Here is a 10,454-nt window from a genome sequence, read left to right on the forward strand (position 1 = left end):
ACAGATTAAAATCATCTGCTCAATATCCCAAAAACAGACTAAATTCATTTCACAAACAGATTAAAATCATCTGCTCAATATCCCAAAAACAGACTAAATTCATTTCACAAACAGATTAAAATCATCTGCTCAATATCCCAAAAACAGATTAAATTCATTCCACCAGCAGATTAAAATCAGCTGCTCAATACATGTACAAGTGAAAGTCAACATAACTCATCTAAGCTATTCCCATGCCATTGTCTATTAGTTTGAATATATGAATCCTACGTTTGAAAGATTTCCCGTTGAAATCATTTGATTGAAAAGAAAGAAATAAAAAGACATCCCTACGAGCAAAAACTGCACCCTTCGTTATATTTTGTGACAACCGGGTCATTCATATCTGCTCTTGCATATTCCACAACCACAAGGAAATAACATATTCACAGTTTACCCTAACAAACCTTCAGTTGAGATTAGGGAGACCCAAGCCATCCTAACATCAGAAATTATAGAACCCTAAAACCAAAAGCCACCCTGATTGGAGGCAGCACTTGAAACAGGAAAAAAAACCAAAATTTCAATCATGTTCAACCAAAGAGCGCAAAGCCATCTCAACTTCTTCAAAAGGTTGCCCGGCATACAGCGGAAGCTGCCCCTTTTTCACAAATATTACCTTCATGTTATCTGATTTTATTGCTTCACGAAGTTCCTACAAAAAATAAAGCCCCTTTCTCAGCTTAGCACAGATGACAAGAATGAAAGAAAAAGGCATGTCTAATGGGAAGTTGTATTTGAGACAATTTTAAAAGGTGTCACAGTATGTTGGACAATACAATAGTGACTCAAACATAAAGATTTGATATGGGTAAGTTTAAACTTTTCTAAAATCAAATTATAATTCTTACTTTGTTTGGCAAAGGAGCAATATCAGCACTGAAATCACCCAGATCTTCAAAAAGAGACTCCAATAGGAAACAGAAGTTATTGGCATCAGCACGGTCCTCGAAAGCAACAGTATATGAAGAATCTCTCTGGTTTTGGGGCTGAGAACTGAACTTTAAGGTATAAAGTCCTCCTTGCCCCTCACTACCAGAACCTCTCCGCATCAGAATAACCTGGCATGGGATACATACTATTTCGATTGTCAGTTGGAGACAAAAATGCTTACCCGAACACAAAAATAAGATACCAAAACACAGAGTTTATTGGTTTGATAAGTAAAACTTGTAAATGAAATTCATAACGGGGCATAAAAGGTTAAAGAAATACAGCTAAAATGGCACTATAGAATGACTAACAAAATCATAAAGCATAAGCTAGAATTGTAAGCATCCATGAAAATTTTATGGTAGCACCAATGAGTAAGTAAAGTTAAATGGTTGCCTAAGATGGCTTGGTCAAATGCAACAAAGTCCAATTGCTAAACAGGCAGCACAATTTTAAAAATATGTAGTAAATATAGAAAAGTTTCACAACATACCAAAACATAAGGAAGATCCAACCACCATGGATCAATCTCATTCTTCGATCTATTGCCACTGACTTTGTTAGGCACTCGTTCCTTTCCAGCTTCTTTGTGTCTTGAACTGCCATTTACATGATCACCAGATTTTATGGTAGTTTCGTGGACTTCTTTCTTCAAGCGAGACTTTTTCTTCCCCAACTCTCTTGATTTTTTTGACTTTACTCCTTCAGATGACCTCCCTCGTCTTGTCCTCTGGACGGTACCTAAAATTTAGCAAATCAATAAAACAGCCAGACTAACAACAAACCGGTCTTTGTGCAATTTAAAAACTTTACCATTCTTTGATTCAGTAGTTCCAACTCCTATGTCCTTTCCACTATCCATTTTTCCAGTTCCTTTGTCCAAATGGTTCCCATCATCTTGCAACAATTTGGGTTCTTCCTCCAAAGTCTCAGAAACACTTCGTTCGAAATCCAACTCTGGCCGGTTTTCATCATGCTCATCCAAACCTCCAAATCCCTTGGGACTTCTTTTCGCCTCAGCCTTAAATTTAAGCTTTTTCTTAAACATCAATCCCCCTTCCCCCTCTTTCAAATTCTCATCTTCACTATTCTCATGCTTTCCAAAGTCTTTCACATATGGACCCTGTAACTTCTCCCTTTTAGAATTCAACCTATTGTGCAACTTAAGCAACCGCTCCCCGACTTCTTTTTCAATACCGATTCTATTCCTTGGCATCGAACTTTCATCAATAACATCATCTTCGTCACCAACATTTCCCTTCCCTTCCTTTTGCTCTTGCTTTCGCGCTTCCCTTGCCATTGCTCTAATTTCTTCTATTTTCTCATCCAACTGGAGCTCATCCAAATAAACCACATTGCTCAATCCAGACCCAACATTTGTATTCAAAACTTTCCCTTTGGATAAACTTAAACCTGAACTCTTGGATTTCCTATTTTCCTCATCAGGATTGTCATTTCCCAATAGCCAAACAGTAAAAAACGCCTGAAACAAATAAGCCCCAACCAAATACGCCCCAAATTTAAGGACAGACTTCGCAGATAATTTACCAACAATGCCATTATACTCCGGGGTCGTCTCAGATACGCTGAATTCCTCGACCTTATTGACTTCTCCGGCAACGACGTCGCCTTGGTCGGAGCTACGCTCGAGATTAGAGTCGTTTTCATATTGGGTTACGGGGGACTCAATGGGAATTACGGGGCTTGTTAGGGGTTGTTCGGGAAGGAGAGGGGTTCTGGGTGGCGGGTCGGGTTCAGCTAGGGTTTTGAGGATTTTCGGGCGCAGATAGTTTTTCCGTCGTGTGGGCTTTGATGGTAGGGCAATCGAGGCTGATAGGATGGGTTTGGTTGGTTTGGCGGCGGAGCAGATTGGAGGCGTGAGGAAAGGGAAGGTGGCGCAATGCGCACCCGCCATTGCTGGTTAAGGAAAGGAAGGTGCTTCGGTTTGAATTTTCAGCTAGATTGTATTTGAAGGACTGGCCCGAGCTAAATGCGAATGTAGCGAAATTAGTTATGAGCCCGTTGAGTTGAGGCCCTTCTTTTGTAGCCCATTTTAGAACAACAAAAAAATAATAAATTTAATTTGAAGAAAGAAGAAATTTTTATAAAAAATGTAAAGAAAAATTCATTGACACAAAAAACATAAAATTGTATCTCATGTTCTTCAAGAGGTTTTCGAACGTGAAAACTCATTTTGTAAAACGATAACAAATGTCGCCTTAAATTATTTTGTTACGAAGATAATGAAATTATTTACCTACTAAATTATATGATAGATTGATAAATAACCCACTCCTTGACGCTTGTATCATTGTGTGATGAAAAGTGCCAATTGGGTTTGTTGAACATTGTGCTAATGGGGTTTGTTTAAGAACACCAATATAAAAAAAAAGAGTGTTTTAACTTGTGTTATCGTCTAAGGACTCGTTTGTGACTGTTTTTTTAGGAAGTAATTATGTTTATAAGCGCTTCTAACAAAAGCACTTTTATTATAAAAATCTTGAATTTTCATAAAAAATTAAAGTGATTTGTGGAAAAGCACTTGGGAGTGCTTCCTAAAGAAGCACATAGCGGGTGCTTCTCTAGAATGCGCTTCTATGACCCAGAAGTGTTTCTAAACTTTTCTGCTAAACCAAGTCAGAAGTGCTTTTAGTTATCAGACAAAAGCGCTCCCAAATAAGCCCTAATTAGAGCATGAGTGTGATTAACTTCTCCTACGCAATTTGGAACCACAAATAGTCAGCACAGATACCAAACCTTGGCCATACCGTTTTCCCAGATCGCAAGCAGCCTTTGCTTCTCCTATATGAGACAACGTGTATATAATTGAATATCTTTATTTTGTCGCCAACATTTTACTTTTGTTAACAGATGTATGTCTGCATGTATAAACCAAATCAGTTTTGCTCTCTGTTGGTTGGAGTCACAGACTCACAGGTACAGCCCTTACCACTCAGCCTTATAACAATCCCACATCGGCTGAACCAGAGAAGCAATGACGAGAATGGGCGTATAAAAGTAGAAACAAGACATGAATATGAGCATACCTTTCTCGGCCTTTTGGCTAAGATCAAGTGTAGTATCTGTTCTTATCAGTTTAATATCTGATACGTGGACCAATGGTTCACATGATATTAAATTAATTTTTTTAGGAGGAGGGTCCACCACAGTAGCTTGCTATTGGGACTCTTGCGCGTTGCTCAAGCGTTGCACTACTGCATGAGCCTGGCGCACCCCATCAAATATAGTTTGAACTTAAAATTATCCTCTCAATTGCAAGCCAACCATTGTGTATTTTGTAACACCGGAGGAAGCATCCTGAGAAAGAGAAAAATATATGCTGTGAATTTGCAGACCTTCAAACTCCGTTCTGGACACATGATATGTGTATGCCTTCAAACTCTCGTCTTTTGCTGCCCACAACAATTTGTGCCAGTGGGATTTTTGGTGTCACGAAAATTTTTGGCGCCCAAGCACCTTTTGTTAGAAGAAAAAATATATATATATATATATATACCTTTTGTATGTACATGATTAAAATTCAAAATCTACATTTAATTGCTGGAATTTTTAATATTTCATCAATAGATGTATGTATATGGAACCCAAATTATTTATGCTGGCTGAAATTCTTTTGTTACAATGAACGAGAAGTGGACCTTTTGTTTATCATAATCCTAACTTATTTTTGGACTCGCCCTCATCAATTGAACTAATGTCAAGAGTTTAAGAAGATGAAATTTATGAATTTGGAAGAATAATATGATAAATTATTAAATAAGTGTTATGTATTATGTTAAGATAAGACAAATAAGTGTAGTAATTAACGTGGGTAGTGGGTGATGTTCTATAGTTTGTTCCTATTTTGTAGTTAAATGTTATTGATAGTGGATGAATCTTTTTCTCTTGTGTAGACCAACTGTCATCCATGTTTTATCTATCTATATATAAGATACACTTCTATAAAGGTGTATAATTTATGGAATAAATATGAAGAGAATTATTAACTAAATAACTTGGTTATTTAGAGGTTAAAATTCCTTTATAAACCCCGCTTAAAAGAGGTGAAGGTTCCTCCATAATGCCCAATTCCACACTTTCATTCTTTCTCCTAGTCTTTTACTTCAATCCGTATCAATAAGCCACTCCTTGAAACATCACTGTGATGAAAAGTGCTAATTGGGTTTGTACGATGAATAGTGAAAACTAAGAAAAGAGTGTAATGTTCTAAGCAATTGGGAACCGTCCATAGTAAGTACACATGCCAAACCTTTATTTTATTTTTTTGATAAAACACACACCAAACCTTGGCTATACCTTTTTCCCAAATTGCAAGCCGCTTATATGAGAAATACAGTCCTTTGTAGCCAACGTTATAGCCCTTACCACTCAGCCTTATAAGCACGCTTTAGCTGTTTGTACCAATCCCACATCGGCTTCACAAAGAAGCATGGAAGCGAATGGACCTATAAGAATGGAAACAAGACAAGAGATTAAACATACCTTTCTCGGCCTTTTGGCTAAGATCAAGTGTAGTATCTGTTCTTATCAGTTTAATATCTGATACGTGGGCTAATGGCTCACATGATATTAAATTAATTTCTTTAGGAGGAGAGTTTACCGTAATAGCTTGCTATTGGGGCTCTCAAGTGTCGCCCAAGCGTTGCAATATTGCATGGGCCTGGCGCACTCCACCAAATCTAGTTTAAATGTGTCCATTTATAAGTCTTTTTTAGGACTTATAGAGGGAGTCAAGTCTATTTTTGGGTTTGGGTTTTTATAGATTAAAGAAGAGACCGATTCTTATGAGTTCAATCAACCTTCAATGACGTCTATTTGTATTATTTGTAACCTGGAGAAAATTCTGAAAAAGAAATAAACTCTCTATTTGTAATTTGAACAACATTCTAAAAAAGAAATAATCTGTCTCGAACATAACAAATCACAAATTGCATTTCTATACTTATAACCCTGCATGTACTTGAATAATGCCACAAACCTTATTGAGTAAGATTGTTCTTCTGAATTTGCAGACCAAGCCTTCAAACTGCATGGCTCTGGGTCAGTATGTGAACCCAAATTATTTTTTATGGCTGATAAGTCATTTTATAAAGCAATTAGAAATATCGGTATAAATTCTTTTGTTACAATGAAATAGAAGCGAACTCTTTACTTATCATAATTCTAATTAATTTTTTGACTCGTCCTCCTCACTTAAACTAATGTTAATGGCTTGAGGATTAAATTTGTGAATTTGAAAGTTGAGTGTTTCTCTGGCACTTTTTTCAGCATTTTTTAGCCAGTGATTATGTCTAGTCTAAAGTACCACATCGGAAATGCACAAGAAGTTGAGAGCGAGACTAATGTATTAAAAAGGAATAAAAGGCACTTCCAAACATACTTACCTGGACGGGATCTATGAGAGATCAAGAAGGTTCATGGCCTAAGTTGGTGACCTCCATTGCACTTAGGAGGGGTGCCCGCATATGGTCTCCTCAACGTAGGAGAGCCAACGTCATAATTTGTTGTAGTGGGGGCCTGCGTTCGCGCGGCCCCTTCCTCAATTCAATATCAACTTTATGCAACTAGCTAGCAAAATAGGCTCATTCCTCGTCTTCCTCAAGTTGATTTTACCTTTTTGTCTGGTATAATTGTTTAATATATCCAGCTGTGACATGCAAAAATAATTGTTAATTTATCCCTTCAATTATGCAGTGACATGCAAAAATAATTTTTCACTGGACCTTTTCTGTCAAACCATCCATAAATTGCTTCGTCAGTATCAATCCTTGCATATTATAAATTGATAAATGAGTGTTACATATTATGTTTTTATTTTATTCATATTTCATAGACTTGCATGGGCCTGGCACACCCCATTAAACCTAGTTCAAACTTGCAATTCTTTAGTTGTAGAGAAGAGCTACAGGCCCATGGTCTATTCGATGATTTCCATCGCAAATGGAAAAAGAACTAGAGCCCTCAAGCAAAATGGCCCAACAAGCTGTTAACATATTGAGGTGTAATTCTTAAATCGTTGGTTTGTAAAAGGTTTAATTACTGTTAAAGTAAGACCGAGCGTCTATTTTAAGGTTAAAATAAGCCAACTCTTTATCTATCGTAGACCTACTTATTTCCAGACTTATCCTCATCACTTGAACTAAGATCAAGGGCTTAAGATGATTAAATTTGTGAATTTGAAAAAGTTATATGATAGATTGATAATTAAGCGTTACGTATTATGTTTTATGTTTTAATTTAATTTTATTAATATTTCATAAGTTAGTTTAATAATTACTCTGTATGATGAGATTCCCTTAATCCCTCATCCAACGCGAATAGTGGGTGCTGTTCTGTGGGATGGTTTGTTCCTTTGTAGTTAGATGTTGTTATAGCGGATGAAGCTTGATAATTATTAACTAACTTTTGGTCAGAGGTCGGGTTCCTCCACAAACCCCACCTAAAAGACGTCAAGGGTTCCTACATAAACCCCACTTAAAAGAGGTCAAGGATTTGTCCATAATCCCCAATTCCATATTTTCATTGTTTCTCCTAGTTTAAGCCACTCCCTTAAGCATCATTGCGATTGCATAATGAAAAGCGCTAATTAGGAGTTGTTTGATAACCATTTCAATTTTAGGTTTTAGTTTTGGTTTTTCTTTTTTGTGCTAGAGTATAGAGGAAAACGAGAGTGAGTATGAGATTGAAAGAGAGGATCATAGGGGAGGATAGAAGAGATGAGTAACAAAAGTGAAAACAATTTGAAATAGATTTGAGTGTTTAGTTTTTGTTTTCACTTTTGTTACTCCTCCCTCTCATCCTCCCCTCTCATCTTTCTTCTTAATCTCATCTCCACTCTCACTCACTCTTCCATTCTCTCACTTTTTCCTCTATACTCTAGCAAAAAAATTGAAAAATAAGAACTAAAAACTAAAATTGAAATGGTTATCAAACGGGCCCTAAATTTGTTCAACATTAATATTTTGGTGCTAATGAGGTTTGTTTAAAATTGGATGTTTTATGAAGATTTTGTATGAATAGTGAAAACTAGAAAAAAGAGTGAAGTTCTAAGCAATTTGGAATCGCACATAGTACACATACCAAACCTTGGCCATATACCCTTTTCCCAAATTGCAAGCAGCCTTTTGCTTCTCTTATATGAGAAATACAATCCTTTTTTAGAACGTGTATGTAATTGAATATCTTTGTTTTGTCGCCAATATTTTAGCTTTGTCAACGCATGTATGCATGTATAACCCAAATCAATTATGCTCTCAGCCTTCGTAGCCCCCTTTTGCTGTTTGTAAATGTTGAACAGTCCCACATCGACTGGACCAATAACCATGGAAGTGAATGGCCCGATAAAAAGAGAAACAAGAGATGTGAAAAGGCATACCTTTCTCTGCCTTTTGGCTAAGATCAAGTGTAGTATTTGTTCTTATTAGTTTAATATCTGATATGTGGGTCAATGATCCACACGATATTAAATTAATTTCTTTACGGGGTAGGGTCCATTACAATAGCTTGCTATTGGGGCTCTCAAGTGTCGCCCAAGCGTTGCACTATTGCATGGGCCTGCGCACCCCACAAAATTTAGTCTGAATTTTTTAGGGATATTGACTGGAATGGTTGTCTAACTATTGCTTGAGTTTTATTTTGATCGGCCAATTAAAATTTTCATTTTAATAGTCCTTCAATTCCTTGTTTAGTATTAAAATTGCCATAATATCAAAGTCTGTCAAATATTTTGTGAAATTGAGGCGCAAAATCGTCGAAGTCTATCCATCCCTACAAAGCCATATCTAGCCCTTGCCCTTCGTTCCCTCTCTCCCCTCTACCCTAAATATGTGAAGAGGTTGGTGGATATGGTAGGATGATGGAGAAGAGACGAAGGAATGGCTGGAGTAGGAGAATAGGGATTTAAATGATAGAGCGAAATGGGGTTGTTCGAACAAGAAGACTACTCTCATCGTTTGCTCCACTAACATTGTTGTTGCTTATATGTTCGTTCTCACTACGCTTCTCTGTACATCTACTCCATTAACATTGTTGTTGGATTGAATTGGTAAAGCGATTTGCTGTAACTTTTATAATTTAACGGAGAACAATTTGTTATGCTTCTCTAGAATGTGCTTTTATGACCCAGAAGTGCTTCTAAACTTTTCTGCTAAACCATGTCAGAAGTGCTTTTAGTTATCAGACAAAAGGGCTCCCAAATAAGCCCTAATTAGAGCATGAGTGTGATTAACTTCTTCTACGCAATTTGAAACCACAAATAGTTAGCACAGATACCAAACCTTGGCCATACCGTTTTCCCAGATCGCAAGCAGCTCTTTTCTTACAAGCCTGATATACAGTGAGGGATTTATATGGTTTTTAAGTGAGGTTTTATCTCTTAATTGTTAAATTGTATTAATTAATTTAATTCAACAGTTAAGAGATAGAGCCTCATTTAAGGATCGTATATAATGTCATTATTATAGAATTCTTGATAGTGAAGGTGTAGTAACCCAAAACAAAATATCTAAAAAGAAATAAAATATATAAAAGGTAAGGATAATATCTTCTAGCGAAAAGACACTTTTGTGATCCTCGTGTCGTCACGAGCTCGTAGGTTTTTGCGGATCTCGATTCGGAGTCCGTTTGGGCCCCGAACGGATTTTCCATATCGCGCGATCCGTGGGTGTAGTGTCGTCAAATCGTCGGAGTGCGCTGAATTTCGGATATGTCGGTCTACATGATTTCAGGATCATGTAGGATTCGACGAATTGCGAATCGGAGTCCCGGATACTCCGAAATCGCGAACCCTGGGGCTAGGGTTTGGAGTTTAAGCGATAATGCGATTTTGGCCAATCCGACCGTCCGTTTCGGACCAAATTCGCGGAACATGGTTCCTTCTCTGTAAGGAACCTTCAGAGAAGCCCAGATTGGCCATCGGAGACCGTGGACCCACGGGGTCCCGTATCGGCCGGTCTGGCATTTTATCGCTTAGTGAGGCTTCGGGCCTCTTAAGACCGTTCTAATTATCTAAAAAGCTATTGTGGGCATAGGAGTAACTTAAAAATTGAGCGCACGTATTTCTAGGAGCCGGGGGTAGGGTGTTTAATTTAAATGCTTTTTATTCAGCAGTTTATTGATTTATTATTTATGGATAATCAGGCACCAGAGGTCCGGTCGACCAGCAGCCGGGACCTTCGAAGGGCCCAATTAGCTCGGACCATCTGTGAGTGGACTTTCTTTCATGAATGATTTTATATAAATGAGTTACATGAATGATTTATATAAACAAGTTTACTTAAATGATTTTATATTGATTTTATATAAATAAGCTTTTATAAATGAGTTTATTTGAATAAGTTTTATGAACTATTCTTCTCGAGTATGATTTGTGCTATTAAGTACGTTAATTTACGTGAGGCTTAATTATTGAAGCTCCAGTAATATTAAAAACAGAGGTTGAGAACTTTACCAGAGGAGATACA

At 37.2% G+C, this 10,454-nt stretch overlaps 1 protein-coding gene and 4 non-coding genes across 6 annotated transcripts; 4 read left to right on the top strand and 1 right to left on the bottom strand.

Moving 5' to 3' along the window:
• Positions 1-117: 117 nt before the first annotated feature.
• On the bottom strand, positions 118-2,952 carry LOC117616638. Of its 2 annotated transcripts, XM_034346015.1 has the most exons (4): positions 1,786-2,952; positions 1,466-1,713; positions 891-1,100; positions 118-694 (listed from the first exon to the last, which is right to left on the bottom strand). In XM_034346015.1, the coding sequence occupies exons 1-4, from the start codon at positions 2,885-2,887 to the stop codon at positions 563-565; spliced, it is 1,692 nt and encodes a 563-aa protein (XP_034201906.1). In that variant the 5' UTR covers positions 2,888-2,952; the 3' UTR covers positions 118-562. The 2 variants fall into 2 exon arrangements, with proteins under 2 accessions (XP_034201906.1, XP_034201908.1); XM_034346017.1 differs by lacking the exon at positions 118-694 and having other exon boundaries at positions 983-1,117.
• Positions 2,953-4,015: 1,063 nt separating this feature from the next.
• Positions 4,016-4,211, top strand: LOC117616839. Its single transcript, XR_004584190.1, has one exon. It is a non-coding gene; the product is annotated as a U2 spliceosomal RNA (small nuclear RNA).
• Positions 4,212-5,471: 1,260 nt separating this feature from the next.
• Positions 5,472-5,667, top strand: LOC117616846. The gene has a single exon (XR_004584197.1). It is a non-coding gene; the product is annotated as a U2 spliceosomal RNA (small nuclear RNA).
• A 702-nt stretch (positions 5,668-6,369) lies between these two features.
• Positions 6,370-6,531, top strand: LOC117616931. Its single transcript, XR_004584268.1, has one exon. It is a non-coding gene; the product is annotated as a U1 spliceosomal RNA (small nuclear RNA).
• Positions 6,532-8,364: 1,833 nt separating this feature from the next.
• Positions 8,365-8,560, top strand: LOC117616851. The gene has a single exon (XR_004584201.1). It is a non-coding gene; the product is annotated as a U2 spliceosomal RNA (small nuclear RNA).
• Positions 8,561-10,454: the final 1,894 nt, after the last annotated feature.

This window comes from Prunus dulcis, chromosome 1 (assembly GCF_902201215.1).
Source record: "Prunus dulcis chromosome 1, ALMONDv2, whole genome shotgun sequence".
NCBI classification, from domain to species: Eukaryota; Viridiplantae; Streptophyta; class Magnoliopsida; order Rosales; family Rosaceae; genus Prunus; species Prunus dulcis.

What these genes read in the sequence shown, in the direction of transcription:
- LOC117616638 (XM_034346015.1), bottom strand. Translation starts at nt 2,887, where the DNA reads ATGGCGGGTGCGCATTGCGCCACCTTCCCTTTCCTCACGCCTCCAATC. An exon ending in AACTACTGAATCAAAGAATG is followed by an intron (nt 1,714 to 1,785) that starts GTAAAGTTTTTA and finishes GCTAAATTTTAG; the next exon opens with GTACCGTCCAGAGGACAAGA. An exon ending in TTGCTCCTTTGCCAAACAAA is followed by an intron (nt 695 to 890) that starts GTAAGAATTATA and finishes TATTTTTTGTAG; the next exon opens with GAACTTCGTGAAGCAATAAA.